The sequence below is a fragment of the Chelonia mydas genome, chromosome 2 (genome assembly GCF_015237465.2).
Source record: "Chelonia mydas isolate rCheMyd1 chromosome 2, rCheMyd1.pri.v2, whole genome shotgun sequence".
In the NCBI taxonomy this organism is placed as follows: Eukaryota; Metazoa; Chordata; order Testudines; family Cheloniidae; genus Chelonia; species Chelonia mydas.
Genome location: NC_057850.1, coordinates 63,067,480 through 63,094,505, shown reverse-complemented (window position 1 = coordinate 63,094,505; position 27,026 = coordinate 63,067,480). Strand labels below are relative to the sequence as shown.

General features: G+C 46.6%; 1 protein-coding gene across 1 annotated transcript in view; it reads right to left on the bottom strand.

The window, feature by feature from the left end:
- Positions 1–4: 4 nt before the first annotated feature.
- The window catches only part of LOC102937266 (aspartyl/asparaginyl beta-hydroxylase), a 125,827-nt gene continuing 98,805 nt past the window's right edge, over positions 5–27,026 (bottom strand). The window contains exons 25-28 of the mRNA XM_043539580.1: positions 12,937–13,072; positions 12,003–12,094; positions 8,345–8,478; positions 5–4,065 (exon numbers count right to left, since the gene is read on the bottom strand). Of these exons, the coding sequence (XP_043395515.1) occupies positions 3,915–4,065; positions 8,345–8,478; positions 12,003–12,094; positions 12,937–13,072 (513 nt within the window). The 3' untranslated portion in view covers positions 5–3,914. The remainder of the gene's footprint in view (positions 4,066–8,344; positions 8,479–12,002; positions 12,095–12,936; positions 13,073–27,026) is intronic.

Genomic DNA, 27,026 nt, shown 5'->3' with positions numbered 1-27,026 from the left:
GAAATTGCATCTGCTGTGACTTTATTTCTTTAAACCATTGTACAATTTTTTTGCATGCACTTTCTACCTTTCATTCAGTTGTGCTACATGGCATTTATTAGAACAAGTGGTCGCTGCCCATATGTCAAATAAGGTAATTGTAAGTCAGATACACAATATGAGTTGACAGTGGACAGCATAATACTCTTTTAAATATGCCTCCGGGAGGGCCACATAACTTGTGAGTGGTACACTGAAGCGATGACATAGTTCAACTGGGAATAGTCATCACATATGAATGAAAATAAAATGTGTTACCTCTAACTGACATAGAATATCACATTTATACCTGGCCAAAAGGGGTCTGTCCGATACTATTATACTCAACTAGGGATTATTACAGCTGCTAATGTTACATGCAGAATAATTGCAGAAAGAGTATAATTTGTGTGGTTTGTATTTCTCAGCAGGATGGGGTAGATATAGGGCTTGATCTGCAAGGTGCTAAGAGCTCTGCAAGGTCATGCTGATGTCATCAAGTATTGAGGGCCCTAAGCACTTTGCAGGAATGCCCAGAACCACAAATGAGCACTCAGCATGTTGCCAGATTGAAGACATATATCTTAGTGATTCCCCCCCATTAAAATTCATGGTAGAATACACTAGGCACATCGTCAAGTAGTGTAACACAGCATAGCTCCACTGGCTTCAATGGAGACAGTACTGTAGTGTCACTAAAGAGAGATGCCTTGTTTTACAGCCTTCCTAGTTAACACATTTACCTGTGTTGCCACTGAAATGATACTCTCACAAGAACAGTGATGTAACATTTTGTAAGTCATGAGGTAGAGAGAAAGAAGACTAAGAAAATCTTAGCTGGGGAATTCTGCAATACATTTTAGTAGCCTGAGTTTATTTAAGTCAGAGTTGTGCAGCTGAAGTGTTTTGAAAGTTACTGAATTCATAGTCCATGAGCATCAGTGTCTATAAAAGGTAAGAAAGCCCTTTAAGCTGTTATGACTAAAACATACAATGGTGACATGAATAAACATCTGTGTTGGCCTGTAATACATATCCCAAAATATCAGGGCATGACTGTAAGATGGTGGTTCTCATTTAACTCTGTGCATAGGTACATGATAACTATGAACAGGAAAAAGAAATGCAATTTTCACTGACCTTATTGGTATGAGACAAACATTAGATTGTACAGTCCTTCTCTGTCAAATTGCCTCCCTTTGTTGAATGAATATGAAGGACAAAAAGATTTTACTGAAGATATTTTTCACTTTAAAAATCATTTTCATTTGTTTCTTCCATTAGTATTTCCAATGTAGAAAGGTTCTTTCTTAGGGGGAAACATCAGTTTGCAATCTAAAAAGCTTAAAATGATGTGTCATGTATACACTGTACAATTTTATAGGTTCCTCCATATGCTTACTGGGTGCACAGCTATTCCAATAACTACATCCAACAAAAAATAACGTTCTTGACTCCTTGCCCCCAAAGCACAACAGAAGTAATTTCAGTGGTGGAGAAGCTACTAATAATGAAGCCACATCATCCACATTGCCACATCAAGGCACTTCTGCTTTTAATGCACAATAAAATGCTACAATAATGCACCCCTCACTATTTAATGAGCATTAATATGTTTATAGGTTCATGTTTAGTGTTGAGTGCTTTAATGTATTTGCCAATCATAATCCCAAATGATAAAGCATCTACCTTCAGAGGAAGCGAAAATAAACACTACTAAACAATAAGGGAACAAATGGAGCTACAAGAAAAGCATGGCAAGTTTTCACAAATTAAAACCTAAACAACATCTGTTACACCTCTAGAGAATGGGCATTAAATCCAAGCAATGGAAATTGCAATGTAGTTTAAGGTGAATTAGATATACTCTAAAAGGAAACAATTTTGGGTCAAAGCCAAACACTTCTATTCATTCTTTAAAAATTATTTTATCATTTATCTTTCTTAACCATTTTACAGTATTATAAAATATGCCATGCAACTAAACAATTGGCTGGAGAGGCTGCCTCCCACTGAGCCCAGTTATACTGAGCACCTCATTTATAAATAGTTCTCATACATCGTTCTATCAAATCCTCCCAATAAGCATTTTTACATGTTTCAAATTGTGAAATGAATATAATTATTTTAGGATCTCCTGATAATTAACCTGAGAGTTGTGAATTTCTTGTTGAGGTGGGTATATAGTTGTGTCTGGTTTAGAAAGCACACCCGAGCTTTTCTGGATCATGACTGGCTGAAACTGAAGTCTTGATCAGTGCATGATCATCAAATTTTGCTAATCCAAAAGGAAATAAACATGCACAACTCCAAAAAATAGTTACAGCATCTCATGGCACAAACCATCATGCAGTGTGTTATATGGCACTATATGATCTAACTATTTAATAAATCCAAAATCTAAGTGACTCTTAGTTTATGGGAATACAAAGTTAAGGCTATTTTATCAACATTGCCACTGTAATGAAGTAAACAATCTCAGACAGTCTGATTATGAGCATATAGAGTATGTATGCATGGGGCTTAGATACCATGATATAAGGCACCTTAGTAACACAATACATTTGACAGTTTACTGCAACATGAATGTTTCGCAAGCCTAAAATGGGAAGAGGCCTGTCTCCCTTCCCTGGAGATATAACTAACAAAATGTAAGAGCTCTAATTTCTGACATGGAAGTTAATACATTGAAAACTATATTCAAAGCTGTTCTTATCAGGCTCTGCATTCTAGCAGGAAGTCTGTGCTTCCAGGCAGGGATCAGAATTCCAAATCAGAATTTGGTCCTCTGCTCCCAGCTCAGAGAATTCTGTTTCTCTTCTATTTAGGTTCTTATTCTGAGGAATGACCACTCAGGTCAATCTAGAAGCAGCCCCTGGAAGGAGCTGTGTCCAACTCTTCTTGGACAGAAGATGGCATGACACAAGGGGCTTTGAAATGAGAGGGGACATAGCAGTTAACTACATAGTCCTAAAGTTATTGAGCACCTGCAACTCCCACTTAAGACAATGGACGTCCCAGTACTTCCCAGGATGAGGTCCTAAAATTGAAGAGATCCTTATAGCTGAAGGAGACTTAAAGGATTCTTTCATTCTAGGAAAACAAAACTGATTGGATATCAGTTTTTAAACTCTATCAACTGGCAGTTAAATAATACAAGTTACTATCTGCATTTCCAGACGGCAAGAAAAGGCCACACTTAGCACGTAGAGTTCCTTCCTCTGCTAAAAGCTGGACGTACACTTATTAAACATATTTTTAAAAAATTAGTGGTTCACAAAAGGAAATGATAAATGTATAGCTATGATAGAAAAATACAATTACCCATGTAGAAAAATACAAAATAAAACCATTCATTCACATTATCTACAGTTGATACTATATGCATATTGTTTCATACCTAAAACATTTATGATTAGAAATTGCATGAGAGAATTTCAAAGCTAGTTGTGTGCAAATGTTTATGCACATCTAATGTATACATGTCATTTACCAGGTAGCAGTGCATGTACAAATCAGATATTTGTGCATTAACATGGCCAATAAGGCTCTGTGCACATGTACGTCTGTGGTACTGGTACACATAATATAGACATGTCACAAACATTTGCACATTCCTCATTTTGAAAATTTGGCCTGATAGCTCTTTGGCTGACAAGAGTATTATTCTACTTGCAGCCTACAAGCAAATCTATCAGATCAGTGCCATTTCAGTATGAAACAGAATGGAACATTTGTAGGTAAGTCCACAGTAATTGTGGAACAATTTCTTCATATCTTCTAGCCCCTAGAAGGGTGACATTTTCCACATGGCCAGCCAAATTAATGTTGTGTATTTATATTTCCAGACTCCAATGGATTAAACCTCCTCTGTTTCTTGCATCAGAAATGACCTCTTAAATGGCAGGAAGGGTGCGTCTCTGTTGGGGTGTTAACTCCGGGTGCCACACATCCACAATGAATATCAGCCGATAACTGTCAGCATCCTGCCACACTTCATGCTCAAAAGAGTCGTCGAAGATAAGAACCTTCCCTTCTTCCCAGGTTCTGTAATAGAAAAGAACGTCCTTTTTATTGTGTTTTGGGCACCCATTAGTGGGTACTTATCTGGGCAGGTATTTGTGCTGGAGATGCTATTCTGTACATGGAGAAGGTATAATCAGCATGTTTTGCATAAGGAATCTACTACTACTTAAAGAGAAATGAGATGTCTGTATCAGAGCTCTGAATGAAATAAACTATAGAAAATTCAGTTTGATGTAGCTCCATTCACTGAGTTATACTTTTATGTTCTCTGTCTCTCTTTGTATGCATACAGGAATATACACTATATATATATATATATATATTATTTGTATATATCTTTTAGGGATCTGAGTCTAGGAGGCATTGAGCATCCACCCTTCTCAATTACCTGGATACTTTAAATCAAGTCTTCGCCCCCGCCTTTTTTAGACATGTACTATTAGAGGATAATGGAGAGATGAGCAATAGCCAGCAACGTGGTTTTAAAATAAACACATCATGTCAAACAAACTGGATTAAAAAAAAACAGAATTACAAAATTAAATCCTGGTTCATACTTAACGTCAAGAATGTGAGTAGACTCGCTGCATAAATCTTTGCAGGATCGGAGCCTAAGTGCGTGTCTACAGGGGAAAGCTGCACTAGCATAGTTTATTTTGGTATAATTATGCTGATATAACTAAATCAAAAGTGCGAGTCCAAGCTGCTCTGTCCATGCCCTTTTAAGCTACAGCAGAACCTCTGTTTTAGGAATTGGGGATTGAGGCATTTATAACATCAAAAAATCATAAAACGGAACATTTCAAAATGATAGTAGGGTTGGTGCATACATTGCAGCACTGCAGCACTTTCTGCTTGTCCTTCCACCCACTGCAAAGTGATTTCCAATGCCCTGAAAGCATTGGAATGTGAAGGGATGACAGCTTGTTCTTCACAGACATCACTTTCATTATGCGATTTTTTCCCCCCAATCGGGAACAATGGTTCATATGTCTGGTCATTTTAAAGACTGGTGTTCATAAAACCGTGGTTCTACTGTAGTTTGCTTGCTAAGCGCTGCTTCCATGGAGTGTGACACCATATGGAACAAACACATAGCACTCTGAGTGGGTATTCCAAGGTGCAAAGCACGGCTAGACAGGGAAAGTAAAGTTATTCCAGTGCAATTTTCCCATGCAGAGATGGCCTTAGGCAGGGAACACAGTAAATATTACATGTTTTTTATTTTAGTGCAGAAAATTGATACTCTCTCACAAACCATAATACGTACAATTCATTCAAACTGGCTTGTGTATGAGAAGTCACATTCTTTAACAACAAGCTGAAGAACAAAACTTAAAAGGACAATGGTGAGAAGCAACATATCAGAAGCAAAGGTACCTAATCGGTTGGAAGGATCAGAGTTAGGTTCAGTTTTAACATCTTCATTAATGACCTTGAGAAGGAGTTTAATGGCATGTTAATTAAGATCTCAATATTGCAAAGTCAATGGGACACTTGAGTGAGTATAATCGTCCTTGAGTGTGTATCACTTTGCAAGACAAGAGCCTTAATTCTGAGGTGCTGAATTAAGTATTGCAAGTGAGGACAGAGAAATAATACAAAGGGAAGTTGTGACACATGGCTAGAAAGGGTTAAACATCCTGCAAAATAAATAACCCACAGAAGACATATGGGGAGATAATGTTTGTGTTTTTGTACATTCACATACTTATGAGTAGGGTGGACAATGTAATCAACAGTCCCTGTCTATGCTGTATTCTGATAATTTAGAGGTCAAAAGAACATATTAGCATGTAAATGAACTGTAAACACAGGATATCTCAGTATTCATCTCTCTTTGAAATGTACTGTGAATAGTGGAGGAACAAGCAAATGGCCTTACGTTAATTTGTACAGCTAAGTACTGGTGATGGACCTCCTTCAAAGTCATCCTATAACTACCTTCTGTTCCCTGAGGAATTCCAACTTGTCAGAAGACATGAAATTGTAAAAAAGATCCTTGGGTCCTGTTTCTGTCATCTCAGATCCGCTTAGACTTCATCAGGAGAAGTTTGAGTCTCAAGTCTGAGGTCCCAGTTATGCTGGTACGCCCTGAATAGGAGATTTGCTATGTACTCTCAGCGGAAGTCTCCTTCAGCAGTACTGCTGTCCAGCCTTCTCCTTCCCATTGTTTCGCTATGCCTCAGTTTGTATTTTTACCCCGATGTATTAGGCTGCATTTTTTCAAGCTGAACCTCATTTTATTTCCTGTCCATGTTTTAATCTCTTTACCTCTGTGACCGGGGCCCTAGTGGGGAGCAAGCTGTGGTCATTCAGTTATGCAAATAATGGGGCAGACAATCCCCATAAAGATGGTTTCAATACCTAGATTCACCAAGCCAGCATAAAACAGCTTCTTTATTACCGCACTGGTTACTCAGAAGTCCAAACAACACAGTTCCCTTAAATATTGTCATTTGGGGCGGGGGGAGGAATTGTGTCTTTGGTAATGAATATTCAGCTTCCGCTGAAGTAAACTGGAGCTGTACATGTCAGTGTAGCAGAACCTGGCCCTTATACATTAGTTTTACATTTTTATAAGGAATTTAGTGTGTACAGAATGTGCCAGATTCAGAGCACTAGGGACTGAAACCCTCTCTGTACAGAGTAGTAACACCACCAGCTTCGCTATGCTTCCCTGACAAGTCCCAGATGTGGAGGGACCAGTGCAACAGGGGAGAGGGTAGTTCAGTCTCCATGCCACTAAGCTGTCCGCTCAGATTATGACAAATAAGGATGTCAGTTGTGATCATGGATTGAGAGTTGTGGACACCGGTACACTCGGATCTGGAAGGAGACCCACCACTTTGTTTCACACAGGTCAACGAGCAGCCATTTGATGACTCTCAGTGACTACTGCCCTGAATTCACAACAGTGACCAAAAGGTGGAAGGCTCCACGCTCATTAACAAGCCTCTAAGCCATCTAACCACCACTCCCTCCTGCCCAAATGTGTACAGGACCTTCAACCTATTTCAAATACTGAGCCGGAAAGCTGAGAACAAACGTATTCATCAGTGATTAGACAAAACATACTACATTAGCTGCAATGCTGACACTGTGACGGAATATTTAAATGAGGTACATGCTGGCAGGAGTCCTATCACTTCTGCAAACAGCTAGATTATTAATAGTTGAAAACTCCTACTCTCAGAATTCTACAGATCATCCGCTCTGGTTGGTTTACAGAAGACTTCACTCAGCTACATGTTGTCATGATGCTTGATGTGTTTTTCCATCACCAAATGCATCTCCACAGTAGCAGCATGCACTCAGATGCTGTAAGAAATATACTAGCTCTCTGAAAATTCCCAGTGTAAACAACAGAACTCCAAGGGGCGGGGTTGGGGAGGGGCGGCTTCTGACTCAAAAAATAAAAATCTATAAGTGAAAGGCAAATTTTTCCAAGTTAAGGTAATTAAATTGCTTAACTTTCCATTTTGTTAGTTTTAGATTTTTGTGATTTTATTTATAATGCCATATGCAGGCATCAGATGCTACAGCTTGGCCTTTCATATTGTTTCTCTGGGGATTATGTTCCCTGAACTCAAATATCTAGTTATTGTTTTTTAAGGTGAGCAAATGGATATTGAACAGGTCTGCAATGCAACGTAACTTTTCCTAATAGAAAGCAGTTTTCCTTCTTAATGCATTTTAAACTTAAGAAAACTTTTTATCAAATCCACATATTGGGCTAAATCCTCCGCTACTGTAAAATCAGCATAGCTTCACTATCTTCAACTTCAATTGAATTGAAGTCAATGGAGCTATGCCAATACGTACCAGCTGAGGACCTGGTCTATATGGGCAGACTAGAGTGCTCTTTATCCACAGTAGTAAAGAAGTAAACAGAGCTGCGGTGAAGAATCTAGATTTTGCTGATCAAGATGACTGATCTCCAAGCAGGGGAAAGGGAAAAATGGCATAACTCTTGCATTCAGCTGGTAAATGTCATTGGATTAACGGCCTGTGATTCAAAGCCTTTGGGCTATGGACACAGTTACTAAGAGAAAAATGGCTGTGGCATGAAAGAGCAGGTTTAATCTCAAAAGAGTGTTGGGTCACTGCATGACAACTGAAATTCATTTATTTGTAACAAGTTTTAGGGACCAAACTGCTTGTTATATATTTTAATTGAAGACCCCTTTGCCAGCAACCCAAACACATCAGAATTGTCTTTTTTGTGTTGTGGGTCACATCTGAAAACAGGTGCACTCCAATTCTTTAAGCCTTAGGGATGAGAAGGAAACAAACATACCTGTTCTCGTTGGCACATCGAATTCTGCAGCCTTCTTTTGGTATAACCAAGCCCAAATGCATCCTCAGCCTACAGTTAGTAGGCCCTGTGTGAGGCCAGACATGAGTCCCTGGGTGCATGACGGAATACTTGATCTGCAAACAGAGATACAATTCTTTAATCAGGTCATTTTCACTAACCTTCTACTAGAAGAACAGAACTTTACTACAGCTGATTCAAGATGAGTCATGAGAGCCCAACATTGCAGTATCCAGTGTTGCTGGAGCTGTGTCTGACCCCGGATATTAGACAGACCAGGTGGGTGAGCAAATATCTTTTATGGGACCAACTTCTGTTGGTGAAAGAGACAAGTTTTTGAACTACACAGAGCTCTGCTTCAGATCTGGGAAAGGTATTAAGGCTATGTCTACACTGCCACTTATGTCAGTATAACTTATGTTGCTCAGGGGTGTGAATAAACCAGCCCACTTTCTTGTGTGAGTTCATCTGAGAGCATAGCGATTGTCTGGTTTCACCCACATAGCTGTTATTGGCATAGGCGTCAACTTCTCTTTGCACTGGTGGGTGCTCGACCCCCACCCATCCCGACTCCACCCCTGCCCCGCCCCCTCCCGCCCTTGCCCTGTCCCCATTCTAACCCTTTCCACAAAGTCCCCACCCCAACTCCGCCCCCTCCCTGCACCTATTGGACTCCTTTCCCAAATCCCCACCCCGGCCTCACCTCTTCCCCTGAGCATGCCACTTTCCCGTTCCTCCCCCATCCCTCCCACAGCTTGTTATGCCGCGAAACAGCTGTTTTGTGGCAGCAAGCGCTGGGAGGAGAAGTGAGGATGCGGCATGCTCAGGGGAGGAGGCGGAGGTGAGCTGGAGCAGGGGGGATGGGGCAGGGAGCTTGGCTGCCAGTGGGTGAAGAGCACCCACCAATTTTTCCCCATGGGTGCTCCAACCCTGGAGCACCCATGGAGTTGGCACCTATGGTTATTGAGGCATTTAGTGCACTGGATGAGGTACACCACATGTTGTGACAGGTATGTGTAGGACCCATGGATTTTGAAAGCTGTGTTGTGTGGGGTGTTGATCATTGTAGCCGTGGAGATCAGTCTGCAGGTTTTACACCTATTGTTTTAGCAGGGTCTGGTGCTGCTTTGAGTTGGTATGTTTCGGTCTGTGGGAAGCTTGCTTCTGATAATGAGCTTGGAGAGGTTGGGGGGTTATCAAGGTTCAGGAAAGATTTCTTTCAGGATGGGTCACCACTGAGTATGGGTTATAGTTGTTTGATGATACCTGTGTGGGTTCCAAAGGGGGTGGTATGTAACAACTAGGGTGTGCAATCAGAGGGGTTTTTATTTCTGTATTGAAGTAGGTCCCCTTGGGGTCTCATGGAACAGGCCACCCAAATATCCCAAGAGAACCTTCTTCAACACAGAGATAAAACCCCGACCAACTGCACACCTATGGTCCCACCCTAGAACGCATATGGGGTATCATCAAACAACTTATGCCATACATATAATTAATAAGTACTGTACCACACATACATTATTAATATATAACCTCCATAAAACTACATTAATAATGTTACGGTTGTAGAGTCAAGCATTCAAAACTTAGGAAATGCCAGAATTAAATTTGCCCATGCTACTTTATTCGACTCCGTTATGATATGCAATAGGATAAAATCTTTATATGGTATTACATACTATTTTTTCCACAGGATCTCTGTCTTGTTCAGAAAATGGGTAGTTAATTATTCATTTTTTCCCCCTCATTCAATGTGTGTCCCCATACTTTATTTAATGCACACCATCCAATCCCTGTGCTGAATACAAAATTATGAATTTCCTTACAGGTGTTTCTACAATGCTCTCCTCATAATATCTGAGTGCTTCAAAAACATGAATGAATTTATCTTTACAACACCCTGTGAGTGTATAACTTTATTTTATGGAAAGGGAACTGAGGAACAGAGAGAATTCTTTAACAGGGTACTAAATGGGAGGAAGCAGTAGATGAAATATATCTTGCTTTTAATAAGGTTTTTGACACAGTCCCACACAACATTCTCATAAGCAAACTAGGAAAATGTGGTCTAGACTAAATTACTATAAGGTGTGTGCATAACTGGTTGAAAGACTGTACTCAAAGAGTAGTTAACAGTGGTTCACTGTCAAACTGGGAGGAAGTATCTAGTGGGATCCTGCAGGTGTCTGTCTGGGATCTGGTACTGTTCAATGCTTTTATTAATTACTTGGATAATGGACTGGAAAGCATGCTTATAAAATTTGCAAATGACACCAAGCTGGGAGAGGTTGCAAGAACATAGGAAGATAGGATTAGAATTCAAAACAACCTTGACAAATTGAGAATTGGTCAGAAATCAACAAAATGGAATTAAATAAAGACAAGTGCAAAGTACTACACTGTGGAATGAAAATACAAATGGGGAATAACTGACTAGGCAGCAGTACTCCTGAAAAGGATTGAGGGGTTATTGTGGATAACTAATTGAATATGAGCCAACAACATGATGCAGCTGTGAAAGAGACTAATATCATTCTGGGGTGTATTAACAGGAGTGTGGTATGTGAGACACAGGAGGCAATAGTCCCGCTCTACTTGGTGCTAGTGAGGCCTCTCCAGGTTATTGTGTTCAGTTTTGCATGCCACTCTTTCAGAAAGATATCGACAAACTGGAGAGAGGTCAGAGGAGAGCAACAAAACTGATAAAAGGTTTAAAAAACCTGACCTATGAGGAAAGGCTAAAAAAAAGGGGTCTGTTCGTCTTGAGAAAAGAAGACTGAAGGGGGACCTGATAACAGTCTTCAAATAGCTTAAGGGCTGTTATCAAGAAGTGATCAATTATTCTCCATGTCCACTGAAGGTAGGACGAGAAGTAATGGTCTTAATCTGCAGCAAGGGAGATTTAGACTAGAGATTAGGGAAAATTGTCTAACTATAAGGTAGTTAAGCACTAGAATAGGCTTCCAAGACAGGTTGTGGAATCCCTGTCATTGGAGGTTTTTAAAAACAGGTTAAACAAACACTTACCAGGGATGGTCTAGATATACTTGGTCCTGCCTCAGCAGGGTCCATTTCTGAGGTCCTTTCCAGACCTACATTTCTATACTTCTTTAAATTTGGAATGCTTGACTTTGCACCCCTAGCACCCTTTTAATGCAGTTTTTGGAAGCAATTTCCTAATTAAAACATTGAAAAAATGACATTTCATCCTGTAGAATCATACTGACCCAGCTCGGGCCATCAGCTGGGTCTGGACATTTAGATCCTCAACTAACTGAGTAATTGGTAGCAGGAATAGGCTGTTACTCTCTATGTGGACCAGGCACTTGGCAGGGAGATACACACTTTGCCAGCATCCTGTGGTGAGTCTTAAAGTTGCCTTCCAGAGGTAGAAACCTGAGGAAGGGCAAATGGAAGTGGCACTACCACCTGCCTGCCTTGAGGTGAATCTTCATGCTGACCCATGAGCCAGATTGGTGCAAGTGGGTATAGTTTATAACTCCCTGAACCAGCTGCAGTGGATCTGGCCCACTGAACGAACTCTGCTCTAGTCAGTGTCCCCTGTGGGTACAGTACTCATCGGCATCACCTTGCCCCACCCTCTTGGATTGCAGTAATGAAGCATGTCAATAAGTACCTGTCCTCTTCGGCACCCTGTAGCCTCAGGGAATCTTTCCAAGAAAGCACATGTTTTAGGGACGCCTTTACAGGCATTTTCATTTTTTCTTCCTAACAAAACAAATCGGCAAGTGAAACACTAAATAAATAATCTCTACGCTTCCCACTCACATAAGCATGTTTCATCCAAAGATTTCAAAGAGCTTTCTACAAAAGCCAGGTAAGTGTCACTGTCCCCATTTCACAGAAGCAAAGAGAGGATAGACACTGAAACTAAAGCAAAGAGAGATGGCTTGCAATATTATCAGTTTAAGTTATAGCACCCTGCTTTTAAAACATTCATTTAGGGTATGAGTCATAAGACAATGAATGAGGCTCTATGGGGAAAAAGAGATGAAAGTGACTCCCATCAAGACAAACTATACCTCAGTGTTGAAATGATATATTTTAAAGTTCTTTCTAATGTGTAAATCCCTACACTACTTAAGGTCATTCCAACATTCAGGCCTCCCACATCACAGCTCAGAGAAAGAGCAGCTGGTTTATTAAAACATATATTGTAGCTCATATTGTTTCTGAATGACAGAATTTCATCTGGTTGGTGACAAAAGACTGGAGATACATTTTTTCCTTCCCACCTTCTCTCCATCCTCCGGGCTGATTTGTACTTGTGCACTACTGACTTTGCTAGAACAAAATCTTGGCAACTTTGCCAAGAGATGGGTATTGTGGTGTTGGATTCTGCAGGTGCTCCTGGGCAATGTGATTTATCATAAAGAATTCTTGCTCACTATGCTCAGGGTGCAAATTCCACAGGCTCAGATGACGGTTCCAGAAACTTAACAAAATAGCATTGGTTTCGTAAAGCTACATTACTATTTCTTATTACAGAACATGGAGTGAACGAAGGGGAGGGGCCAATGAGAAGGAACACTAATAAACAGGTTACTTACCTTGCTGCCACAATGTGAACTGGCTCCAATCTCCCTTTTCTCGCAGGTTCTCATCTTCAGGTAAGAAGAGGCCTTTTCCTTTATCCATCACAGAAAGCCCTTCATCACGAATAAGCTTCCAGGTTTTTTCTAGGGACTGTAGTGAGAACCACCATTATTATTCTGAGAATTTGTGTCCAGTTTTAGCACCTCTTTAGTTTTTCTGCCTCTCTCTCTTTTTTTAATTTAACAGCAGTAACAGCGTTCATCATTGTCAAGTTTCCTTACTTTCAATTTCTGTGAAGGCATTTTAAGGTTGTAAAAACAACCATCATGTCATTCTTCAGATTCAATTACTTTTGTATCACAATAATTTCAATAATCCCCAGCCAGCTCACAGACTGGCCCCCACTTTAATTTGCTTTTTAATTAGCCTAAGGGCTGTGTAACAGATCATTTTATATTGCAAGCTAACAAGAGTGCTGATGATCTGTTCACTCTCAGCACACTAGTACTTGGCATACTCTCGAGACAACAAGCCCACTACCATAATCTGAAACTCAAAGCGACCAACTGAGTTTTACGGTTCAAAGTGGAACAATATAAGCACTCTACTTAACTCTGCAATTATAAGTTAAAACTTCAGTGAGGTCTACTAAGCTTCATTTGCGCACTCTGATACCATTGAAAAGTCAAAAATATTTGACTTGAAATTCCAGCAGAAGGATTATATACACAGTCCCTGAAAATGGTGGAGAAGTTTAAATCATAAACATCTATCCTCTTTTTAGCCAGTATGCATTCAAAACTGAATCATTCTTCAAAAGTTAGTACGAGAAATTTAAAGCTCTACTCTTCTCTGCTTCCTTAGGACATTATATTTGCATAGAATCTTATAAATTACAGAATTAATATTCTAATTGTAGCCAGTAATTTTAATCTTACAGTCGTATAAGTGAACACAGTAACAATTGGACCTAATGATACAAAAATGATTTCTATTTCCCAACCATTTACTTTGTTCACTGAACCACATTTTGCATGAACAATTTTGCATTTCCTCCTCCAATTTTTGAAAACAAAAGCATTTGTGTAGGAATATTTTAATTCATTTCAACATGCAACATGGGCTCTTACTGGTTCATCTCCATATCATCTGTTTGAATGTGATGGGCTAGATGCAAGGATTGCTGTGCGAAATTCTAAGATCTGTGTTAACGCAGGAGGTCAGAGTAGATGACCATAATGGTCGTTTCTAGCCTTAAAATGTGTGAATCCATGACATTTCCATTTCAGTCCAATGGCTGCCTTGCCACTTGACTTTCTTCAGTTAAATGACAGGCAACAAGCGGAGCCCAGAAAATGGATACCTTGACACAACTGCAAAGCAAAGATGTGATTATAGCATGGGTAGGTATGTTTGTGTTAGCTTTAATTTAGCTAGTACAGGTAACAATAGTAGTATAGACGTAGTGGCACCATCTAGCAACCTGAGTACATACCCCAACTGGCTCCGAGAGCATGCCAGATTGGTGCCAGCTTTGCTCGAGATAGTATGCTAAAAATAGCAGCGTGGATGTTGCAGCATAGGCAGCTGCTCGGCCAATCACCCAAGCTTGTACATGGGGGTTGAAAAGGTTAGCTCAAGCCAAGCTAGCACCAGTCTGTCTATTTAGATTGGGAGGCACACTCCCTGCTGCAACATAGACATACCCGGGAGGGACTGGACTCTGATTGCTATGCCATGCTGAAGTCCATGCCACCACATCTACACAGATATTATTTTCTGGCTAACTAGATTAAAACTAATCTGGTTATGCCTACCCATGTGACAATCAGACCTTCACTTTGCAGCACAGATGTATCTAAAGAGTTTTAGAAATACAATTCCTAGATTTCTCTGGGTTTTCCACAATAAAATGATTGACTCTTACCAGCTCTTTTCTGAGTGTGTGTGCCAAGATCTAGGGGGAAAATTAGGATTGTACTTCCTGTCTATTGTAGATCTCCTTTTTTCTTTCCAGTGGCTAGGATTCTCTCTCTCTCTCTCTCCCTCTCCAATATAAGAGACGGTGTTCGCAACTACCGTGCTTCCTACTGTGCTCACTGTAGCCTCTTTTCAGGTGGGTTTCACTACAATCTTCCTGTATACTTAACTCCAACAAGAAAAAACAATCATTTTCCAACAAAAACTACAGAAGCTTTACTTTTCTTATTGGGGCAGGGGGGAGGGAAGCAAAAGTCCAAGGATCAAAAAAGTTTACAGACTCATTGCCAGCCATACATTGGTAAAAATACTTTACGCCTTCGCTGCTTGGGAATCCAGGAGTATATGAGGGTAGAAAACATCCTTGACAAATCATGGGCAACAGATGGGTAAATAGAGGGATCAGATGCAAGCCTTATGAAGTCCTTTAGAGATTCCACTCTTCCCCACTAGTATGACCTACATAGTGTCCAAACAGATGAGAAAGACTGCACTGCTTAGGTCTGATGGAAAAGACAGAGCTGAATTTAGAATACCGGTAGTAATGTAGTCCTAAATAGCTCACAGGCTTCCTAGTTGCCTCACATGCATATCAAAGAGCCCTGCAAACCCCAAAGCAGGGTACTTTTTGGATATGCAGTTTCATATCATCAGCCTCTGAGATTTTTTGGAAAGGCTAGAATGGAGCACTGAAGACAGTGTTGTTAACCCAAGCCAGAATCGGCAGGTGAGTTAATACCACTTCATGTTTAAAGCTATAAAACGCTGTTGTTCCAGATGAAAGTACTATCATGAATAACTGACCACCTATTGGCAGGAACAGAGGAAGGACACCAATGCAGCTTGACTTTATACAGGCCATAATTTAAAATAATACAGGTCAAGAAAATCAGAAAACTCTAAATGGTGCCAGAGGTGCTTTGTGACAAATGCCTCAATCCTCTGGCCCAAAAAGGAGAGGTTGAGACTGGGCAGTGATTAGCTAGAATAGCAGTATCAAGCATTTCTTCCAGTTGAGCAAGGATCTAATGCAAAAGGTCTGTATCTTTCCCTCCCAAAAGGAGATATTGTTAATCCCTGACAATAACTGGTCCAGCACCCACCTCTTGCTAATATGAAGAGCATGGGTCTATATCACAGCTTGTATGTAGCATCTTCCCTACCACTTCTAGAGGTTTGCAAGCAAAACAGGCCAAAATTCAACTGGAAGGTCCTTTTACTTTCCTTTTAAGACTCTGTCTCCACAGACCTGCGGACAAACTGATTTGAATAGAACTGAATATGTCTGCAAAGCAACTTGATAATTCTTCACTACAAGTAATATTCACATCTGTCTCTTATCAGATGGAAAGTGGATTCAGGAACCTGAGCACTACGTGGAAAAGTTCAAACACAGCTCAGTGTTTATCTCCAAGACCCTGGTTTTGAAAACACTTACACACATGCTGAACTTTAACTATGAGTAAGGCTGCGAGTTTCTCAGGGAGGTCACAGATTCTGTGACTTTCCGCGACTTCTGTAGTGGCCAGCTGCACCGGCCACTGCTGGGGCAGTCTCAGGCCACCACCACCACCCCAGCAACAGCAGGAGTTTGGGTGGGGAGCTCAAGGTTGGGAGCTGGGGTGCGGGAGTGGGTGAGGGCTCTGGGTGGCATTTACTTTGGGGGTGGGGGTAAGCTCCCCAGAAGTGGCACTTCCCTTGGCTCCTAGGCCAAGGGGCTCTGTGCACTGCCTCCACCTGAAGGCAACACCCCCGCAGCTCCCATTGGCTGTAGTTCCCAGCCAATGGGAACTGCAGAGCCAGCACTCGGGGAGGAGACAGCACGCAGAGCTGTGTGACATCACCTTTTCCGGGGAGGCATGGAGCTGGGTAGGGAGCTTGCCAGCCCCGCCAGCCCCCCCCCCGCCCTCCCTGCCCCAGCACCGGTCCCAGGACGCCCCTTCCCCCGAACACCCACAGCACCCCTTGTGTTGCCCCCCTCCCCAAGATTTAGTCGGGGGTATATAGTACAAGTCGTGGAGAGCTCACAGGCCGTGAATTTTTGTTTACTGCCCATGACCTGTCCATGACTTTTACTAAAAATACCTGTGACTAAAACGTAGCCTTAACTATGAGTAGTCCTGTTGAAGTCAAGCACATGAGTGTTTGCAGGACTGGGACCAACTGTCTTGCTGATATTCCAAGTACTGGCATTTCCCAGGAAAATATTTAAAATTACCATACCGTATTATTTGCATAATTTCAAACAACAGGTTAAGACGAGCCAACTCTTTTGAGTTGTGATCCAATCTTGGTTCGAATCAAGAATCCAAATGTGAATAGTATCTTGAGTACAAGCATTTGTTCAATAAGAGCTGATTTCTATAAACCCTTACATGTTTTTTTCCTCAATGTCTTTTTCTTAAACAGTAATTGCATCTTATTATTGCTTTGCATCTGATTACACTGTAGATTTTAATTGCAAATACTGTACTACACCCGAGTATGGGTTTTCTTCACTTAATCTTGATTTTTAGAAAAAAAAAAAAAAAGAGTACTGAGCACAACAAGAAATCCTCACTCTGAGTTTCCAAAGCCTATTTAATCTATAAACATCACCAGTGTCACAAAATAAATGTTTAATGCCTTTGCTCTTTGCAAGACAGGGCTTTCCTTAAAGTCTCTACCCACTTTTTTATATTAAACAGTTACTCCTCTTAATTTACAACTTAATTTCACCATTCAGTTTTAACCTTTATCCTTTGTTTTCTAAACCATTTCAAACCTAGGTGTCAGCACGACCTGCAAAAGGTTCTATTTAACCACCCAGCACTCCTTTCAAGGCCAATTATGGATAGGGGATATGTGGTAGGGTAGCTACCGCTTTCATTTTCTTCCAGCTGAGAATGGCTTGAATTTCTTAATTAGTAAAATCCACATTGTCAGAGAAAACAGAGAGTACATGATCTAGTTTAATCAATCATTTCCACTCAGTGTAGTACATTGCTGGCAAAGTATTACTGGGATCCTTTCCAAATGTCAAAGCTACAATATAAGGAAAGGACAACATTATTTGTGTTGGTACGTATTTAGGACTAGTGAAGATTATTTCAGGATACAAAAAATGGCTTACCTCTTGTACATTTTGAATGAGAACTAACTCACCAGAAAGTAAACATATATTGGATTTAAATAAAAATACCACACAACGGTGCAATGAATCAAAAATATCCTGCTACATGCTAGCAGAGGGGCAACTAATTGCACCAAGGAAAGGTGTCAGCTGCAGAAGCAACTTAGTTTGCTTTTCATTCAGAGACGTATTTATTCCTTTCGTGGAGACTGAAGAAGAAAGGAGGAGTTTCCTGCATCTTATTAGGGTTTGTCTACACTGGCACTTTACAGCACTGCAACTTTCTTGCTCAGGGGTGTGAAAAAAAACCTCATGGAGGTGGGTTTTTTTTAGAGCACTGGGAGAGCTCTCTCCCAGCGCTGTGCCACAACTACTCAAGCCACTATAAAGCGCTGCCGCGCCAGGGCTTTAATGTTGCCAGTGTAGACAAGCCCTCAGAATCCAAATCCCTCAAATACTATGATGATGACCGAGACAGACATGGAAAGAGCAATATTACCAGCACACCTACTTACCAGTCACTCAACAGGCTCTTTCCATGCAGCTTGCTTAGATTCTCTGCCCTCTAGGGAATTGGAGGCTTGTCACCAATTAGGCTTGTCCCTATTTTTTTCCCGAGGACCCTCCAAAGCTTAATTATTAAACTGTATGCAGCAGTTGCAGGGGCATTAACCCCTTGCTTACCAGGCATAAGCATCCCTTGAAATGGTAATATTTTAAAATATGCTTATACTCATTTTTGAATATTCCCTGGATCCTGGAATTAGCTGTGTTATTGTAAAGTAAAGGAAAGGAAAGTGACTATTCTCAAACTAGGAATACTAGAAAAAGGCATTTTCCCCTAAGTTCTTTGTACACTGGGCAAGACAAGACATAGTTCAATTCTCATCCCCATCCCAAAGAAACCATAACAGAACATTAAATACGTTTATGGTAGTCTAAGCGACAAAATGGTACTGTTTTGAACATTGCTATGCACTGCTGTGTTAAGTAATACAATGAACACATTATAGCAGACAGTGTAGATCAGGACAAACTGTGTTCAGCATTGTATCACTAATAATGAATAAACCCTCAGTGTGTAGAATTTAATCACTGTAAAGCTGCCATAGTGCTGAATATGGTTTGTTCTGGTCTACACTGACTGCTAACTTGCATTCAACAATACCTAGAACAGCTCTGAGGGAGAAGAGGCCTGATTATCCACTGCCTGGCACCTTGTGCAGCCATGTACCCCTGTGCAAAGAAAGTGTCAAACTCTTTCATTCCTGTTTGGTTGCAATTTACATCCATCTCACACAGATGTTAAATGACCATATAAGATGCAAAGCAGGGAAGAATGATTACAGATTGGTTTTCATCATGTGGGATGGGGAAACAACTTGCACAGATTTTCATCCTTTTAACAAAAATTTAAACGGAAGTCAGAATGTCTTTGAAGTTAATACAACAGCCGTTTTTATTAAGCTTGTTACCACTGTCTCGGGAATGCTACTGCACATTTTGCTCGCAGCACAGTACATTTTTAAAATTAATTTGACCTTTTTTTAAATATTCAAACAATTGTATTGAGTTATTCGGGGGTGGGAATGGTAATGGGTGGGAGAGGATACAATACTACAAATCTTTTTTGGAGATGCCTTCAACTTATATTTTGGACTCACACTAGCAATTGTGAAGGTTACCTTAAACTTAAAGAATGTGAAATATCTCTCTCCCCAGTTAAAGTAAAATGTGCACATAAATCAAGACCAGTAATACAGTCCAAGTGCAATGACATAATCTGTCTAAATATTGCATTACCTCTGAGTACTTTAGTAGTCATCACCCCATAGTACTGTGCATCCAACCTGATTTAGCTTTTTCTTTTAATCATTATTTTGCTTATTATTTTGCTCATTATTTTGCTTACAGTGGTTAACAAATGCTAAAGGACCAGGTTTCGCTGTTATTTGGGGACAACTAATGAAATAACAGGGACAGGAGTGCGGTCAAAGGGTCAAACGAAGGGAACCAGACAGGGACACCAAGCAGAGAACGCCGGACAGCGCCCACGGCTCCTCAAAGGCATCAAGGGATTCACTGGACGGCTCCCAGAGGAACTCTGCCTCACGCCACAAAAGGGACAGGTGTCTGGGATAGCGGTGAACCGTGCCAAGTACATGCCCGTGCTCATGGCCCCGTGAAGGAGCCGCCAACTGATATCCTCTAGAGGTGACGAGGATGAGGACATGAAGGGTGTGGAGCACGAGCGTGTATAGATGTTTCCTTGGCGCGGTCTGGAAACGGACCAGCTGCAAATCGTGTAGCCGGCTCATGGTGAAGGGACCGGGGGGGTCGGTTGGGTCCACGGGATAGGGGCCCAATGAAAAGGTCTGGGGAGTCTGGGGTGGAGGGGTGCGCCCTCTCTTATGACCCGGTCGAGGTAAACCCAAGCAGCGGACGACAAAGCGGCCCTCACCTCCTGAAGTACGCGCAGGGGAGTACGAGGTCTGGAGAGCCCCATGTGCTGAGCGAGTGTCAGGGGATCCAGCCAGTCTCCCCCGTCGTAGTCCAGGAGGTCTCCGACTCTGGTGACTTCTGCCAGGACCAACCTCTGGCGCACCGAGAGGGACTCCACCACCTGCACATAGAGTTGGGGGTTGTGTAGCAGGAGCTCTGCGAGGAGATCTGCCGCCACGGAGTCTGCCATGGACCTGGTCGCTGTGAACAGTTTCCAGGTCTGGAGGAGGTCCTGGTAGAAGACCGGCAGCCTGGAGAGGTCTCACGGAAGACCTCTCGGATGGAGATAAAGGAGCTGCCGGTCATATCGGAGCCCTCGGAAGTGGTGCAGGAAGGCGTGAGCCAGTATGCTCCACGCAGGACTACCTGGACCATAAAGGAGCCTCTGCAGGGCCTGGAGCGGAAGATATGGACCTGAGGGTGGAGACACTTCAGGCCCTGCCCTTCCTCCTCCAGGGGTAGATGGAGAACCCCTTCAGAGACCCAGTGCAGTCCTGAACAGAAGAACTCCAGAATCGATGTCCGGAGGTTGGCCAGGAAACCCGGGGCCGGGGCCAGGGTGTTGAGCCGGTACCAGAGCATGGACAGGACTCGTTGATTAAGCACCAGTGCCCTCCCTCTAAGGGAGAGGCACTGGAGTAGTCCTGTCCATCTCCGGAGCTGCTCTACCACCCTGCCCTCTAAACTGTGCCAGTTCTCCGGTGGAGACGGATGCGTGGCAGAAAGGTAAATGCCGAGATGGAGCAGCGGACCTGCGCTCCACCAGATGGCCTGAAGTGCGGGTGGGAGGGAGCTTGCCTGCTACCAGTCCCCTACCACCAAGCCAGAGCTCTTGACCCAGTTGACCCGGGCAAAGGAGGTTGCCCAGTAGATGGCCTGGCAAGCCTCCACCCACGCCAAGTCACCCAGGTCCTGGACCACGAGGAGCACATCGTCGACGTATGCCGACAGGACCAGCCGCAGCTCCGGCTCCCACAGCATCAACCCCGTCAACCTCCTGCGGAGGAGACAGAGGAAGGGCTCGATCGCCAGAGCGTACAGCTTGTTCGAGAGTGGGCACCCCTGCCGTACTCCTCGCCCGATGCTGACCGGTTGGGTCAGGGTCCAGGTGAGCCTGACCAGACACTCTGCGGAGGCGTACAGCACCCGGAGAAAACCCACAAACTGGGGTCTGAAGCCAAACGCTTGCAGAGTGCTCAGGAGATACCCATGGTCCACCCTGTCGAACGCCTTCTCCTGATCCAGGGATAGGAGGGCAAACGACAGACCGTCCCTACACCCGAGTTCCAAGAGGTCCGGACCAGATACAGGTTGTCGAAGATGGTGCGGCCCGGGACGGTGTAGGTCTGGTCTGGGTGGATCACGTCCACCAGCATGGACTCTAGCCGCAGCGAGATGGCTTTCGCTACGACCTTGTAGTCCGTGCTGAGGCGCAAGACGGGATGCCAATTTCGTAAATCGCGGAGGTCCCCCTTCTTCAGCAATAAGGCGAGCACGGCTCGCCTGCACGAAAGAGGGAGGACCCTGCTCTGCAGAGACTCGGCCCAGACGGTGACTAGGTCTCGGCCGAGGACATCCCAGAACAAACGGTAGAACTCCACGGTCAGACCGTCCATGCCCGGAGATTTATTGGTGGGCATGCAGCGGAGGGCTTCCAAAAACTCAGCCAGAGTGAGAGGCAGCTCTAGCCGGTCTTGGTCGCCTGTGCTGACCATCGGGAGTTCATCCCAAAGCACTCTGCAAGCATTAGAATCGGTCGTATCCGGGGAGAAAAGCCCTGCATAGAAGGCCCTGGCCCTCCCGCACATCTCCGCCGGATCCGTGAGGGGGTGCCGTCCTCTGCTAGGAGGCAGGTGATGTGCTTCTTGGCCCCCCTCCTTTTCTCCAGGGTGTAGAAGAAGCAGGAGCCGCAATCCATCTCCCAAAGGAGGCGGATGTGGGATCCAACAAAGGCACCCCGGGCCCAATGGTCCTCGAGGGCCCGGAGCTCCTCCCAGCTTGTCCCGCAGAGGGATGGATCCTCGGGGCTGGCGGCCTGACACCTCTCCAGCTCTAAGACCTCCCGTTCCAACTGCCCTATCGCTGCATCCCTCCGTCGGCTGGCGCCCCGGGTGTAGTCACGACAGAAGAGCCGGGCGCGCACCTTCCCCAGGTCCCACCACCACCGCACCGAGGGAAAGGCACACCGCTGCCCTCACCAGGCCAGCCAGAACTCCCGGAAGGACGCCACAAAGCCCACATCCTCCAACAAGCTGTTGTTAAAATGCCAATAGGCCAGCCCTGGCCTCTCTACACAGAGAGAGACCGTCACAGTGGCTAAGTGATGATCGGAGAATGGGGCCGGCCGGATGCTGGAGAAGTGGGCCCGTGAAAGGTGGAAACGTGATAAATAGATGCGGTCCAACCGGGAGTGTCGCGACCGATGGGCCTCCACCCGGACAAAAGTGAACATCGAGACGTCGTCCGGGTGGTGGTCACGCCAGACGTCCACCAGGGAGTGATGGTCGACTATCTCCCAGAGGATGTCCGCGGCAGCCGGGCACTGCTCGGCCCCCGAGCGGTCCCGCTCCTCGAGGGTAGTATTAAAGTCCCCGCCCAGGACCAGGCACTCACGAGGATCCAAGGTGTCGACGAAGGCGGACGCCTGCTGAAAGAAACGCAGCCACTCCGGGCCCGATGTCGGGGCATAGACGTTGACAAGACTGACGACGAGCCCCTCCATACAGACCTGGAGGTGCAGCAGGCGGCCCGCCACAGCCTTGGCGACCCCCAGCACCTCGGGCCATAGGTCGGGGGAGAACAGGGTCGCCACTCCAGCTGTACGAACTGTGAGATGGCTAAAGTAGACCCTGTCCCCCCATTCCAGCCGCCAGCTATCTTCGGCAGCCAGATCCGTATGGGTCTCCTGCAGGAAAACCACAGAGTACCCCCTCCCGAAGGAAGGAGAGCACCTGGTACCTGCGGAGATCCATCCTACAGCCCCGGGTCTTTAACGTTGTGATGGTGAGAAGTGCCATGAGGAGGGCTGGGGGGGATCCTCGCCAGCAGGGACGCTCGCGGTTCCCAATGGGCCACGCAACAATCTGTGACCTACCCCGTAGGTGAGTAGGGAGTCACAGAAGAGGCGGACCCGCTGGTAGGCCGCGGCAGCCTGCTTCCCGGTCCTTTTACCCTCCCCCATGAGGGCCCTCGCGGCCTGGAGGATTTGATGGAAGTCCCCCCATCGCTGAAGAGCGAGCTGCACCTTGTTACAGGAGCCCCGGACATCCTCAAGGAAGTCCCGCAGCTCCTCTCGCAGTGTATGATGGGCCGGGGTCACTAGCCCCGGCTTTCCTCCGGAGGGACCACTGACACAGCCCCGTGGCCCACCGAAACGGGCAGGCAAGGAGCAGACCCCCGACGTGGCGCCCGTTGGGCTGGTGCCACGCAGCCCCCCTCAAATCCCGGCTTCATTGGGGGCGGCGGAGGGAAGATAGCAGCCCCTAGTGAGTCAGCACTGGGAAATACAGAGGCCGCTCCCTGTGGGCTATCGTCTAGGAGCGAGGAGATGACGGCCCCAGGGGCAGCAATATCACGGGAGGTGGAGGGGAGAGGGACGGGGTTGACATCAGGGGCAAGGCAGGGATCCAGAGTGGGAGCAAGGCAGGGGTCGGGTGCAGAGTCTTGGAGAGGGGCAAAAGCTGGATCCTGGGCCGCAGTAGCCAGGCCGCTGGGAAATAGCCCCTCTCGATCAAGCTCTGGGAGCTGGGAGCAGGGAAGGGGGCCCTCTGTGATGCTGGGCTCCGGCACAACAGCCGACGTAGTTGCCACGACATCTTCAGTGGGGTCCCCGCCCGGGAAGGAGGTCGGTCGCCACATGCCCACGAGGGGCAGCCCGTGGGGCTCGGGTCCCAGCCGCACGGCACTGGCAGTCGCCTCGGTGGGCTCGGCGGCCAACAGCAGGGTGCCACCCACAGCCGGGCAGATGGAGGAGCCCAGGGAACCCTTGGAGGAGGGAGCAGAAACAGTGGTTAGGGGGAGGGAGCATGGAGAAGGCGGGGCCGGGGTGAGGTTGCTCAGATCGAGGCCCGCTGGCAGAGGGTCATCCTCCCGCTGGGTGACCGGGTACAGACCCAGGGCCTCGATCTCCTCCTAGATGGAAGGGAGCTCTCCTTCCACCACCCCAGAGTTCTCCCCGCCAGTGCCCGAAGCGACGCTTGCCTCAGGGCTCACAGGGGCTCCATCGGGGGCCTTGGAGGGAAGGGACTCCAATGGAGGGAAGGAACTGCCCTCCCGTGCTGCCACGTCTTCCCCAGCCGGTACCGGGGGATCGAACGCACCCGCTGGCAAGGCAGAAGGCTCGGCATCGGTGCCCCCCTTTCTGGTCTTCCGGGGGGCTCCCGCATCGGCGGAAAGGAGCAGAGCTCGAGCCTTCCACTTCCCCCGTTTCCCCTGGACTAGGGCCCAGCCCTCCATGGCATCATCGGGGGGCCAGCTAACAGGGGTCGGGTTGGGGGGCAGGGGCGATGGCTCAAGGACTGTGGGAGGCAGTGGTGGGGCAGCACGAGGGAGGGAAGATTCCCCCTGCGGCCGGTCCTCGCCCAGGCCCGGCGGTATCCCTGCCACACCCTCCTCTAGGAGCCCTGCCAGATTGCAGGCAGCAGAGGTGGGGCTCTCCCGCTCATCTGGGCGCGCTGGGGGAAGCACCCCTCGGGACCGAGGGGGAGCACTGGTGGACTGAGTAGGAGGAGGGGCGGCTTCGGGTGCCGGGCAGCCAGGGGCGCCGGCAATGACGGGGCCGGTGCCCTGCCGGGGCTCGGGGGTCCCAGATGCCCCTCCTTGCCGGGCCAAGGGGCAGTCCCTCCGGATGTGCCCCATCGCCCGGCAGAGGTAGCACCGGGCCTCCCGCATGGAATAATGCACCCGGTAATGGGCCCCCTGGTAGGGGACCAAGAACGACCCCTCAAGCGCCTCTCCGCCACATGCCGCCGGTGGCAGTTGGAGCTGCACTGGCCGGCGGAACGAGAGGATGTGACGGAAGGCGGGGTCGTTGCAGCCCGGGGGGGGTCCCACGACAGAAATGGGCTTCCCCAGGGTCGAAAGGGTGGGTAATAGGGTGGCATTGGGAAGGAAGGGAGGGACAGAGGTCAGGACCAGGCGGATGCCCAGGTCCTCTAGCGGCTCCAGGGGGGCGAACATGCCCCCCACCGCCAGGCCCTTCTCCACCGCCTCGTGGGCGGCGGCCTCCGATGCTAAGAAGAAGACGACCTTGCCATACATTTTGGAGGCCGCCACAAAATGGCCGTGGGCCCCACCACCCTCGCCAACGCCCGCACGTATGTCTCCACGTGGGGCGAGGCGGGCACCAGGAGGAAACGGACGCCGTGCTTCCTGGTCAAGGTCGGGAAGGGGCCCCGGCTGCTATAGCTGGTAGTGGAGGCGGTGGGCGGGAGAGATGACTCAGCAGCAGGAGGGGGGGCTGCCGCCACCTGGGCGTATGCCCTGGGGGCCGGTGGACGGACACCCGCAGAGCTGGCGGAGGGAACAGCGGGGTGGGAGGCTGCGGCCGGTGGAGGGGCCGTGGCAGTGAGGGCAGTCCCTGCCATGGAGGGCCTGGTCTTTTTGGCAGGGCCCTTCCCCTTCTTCCTACCCTGGCCCTTCACACCGGTTGGGGGGGCTCCCCCAGAATCTGAGGGGGCGAGGAAGGTGGCAGCAGTGGAGGTCACCCCGGTGCCTGCCGCTGCCGGCGCCCCGGCGGGGGCAGTGGTCGGTGGTTTGGTAGCGGCGGTTAGGGTAGAAGCTCGGGGGGTGGGGGGTGATGGAAGGGCAGGCGGGAGAGGGGCAGCTGGGGCTGCTGGAGGGGCCCCACCCACCATGTCCCCCGCCATAATGAGCAGAGAGGGAGGGGAAAACACCAGGAGGGGAAATGGGAAGCAGGTCGACCACTCCTCCCCGCTAGGCTGCAGGCAGGGGAGGAGGGCACCAAAAGGGGTGGGCTGGACAGGGGGGCTATCAAGGGCTCGTGGGGTGCAGTCACTGACTCAGAATGGGAATCCGGCTCCTCTAGCTGCACTAGGGGAGGGGGGTCATAACAACGTTAGGGGGTGCAGTGAGATAGGGGCAAACCCAAACAGGCGAAAGGTACAAGCGCATGGGGGGTGGGGCATGGGCACACTGAATAAGGGGCCAATCAGGGCAGGGGTACCACGTGGGGAGGGGGGAGAACCAGGCTGGAGGTAGGACAGGGAACCAAGGAGCTAGCTTCAGAGGCCCAGCAGCAAGAGCAGCAGTCTCCCTCCTCCCTCCAGGCCAGTTGGGTTCAGCAGAGGAGCAGAAGGCAGTGCTTCTGGCCACTGAATGACCAGAGCAGGGGCTGCTCCAGGCTAATGAGAACACCTGACTCCAATTAACCTTCAAAGAGTCAGGTGAGGCCATTAAGCTAAGGTGACCACCTGACTCTAATTAAGGGCCCTCTGATAATATAAAAGGGCTCACTCCAGTCAGGCAGGGAGGAGCCAGAGGAGAGGAAGT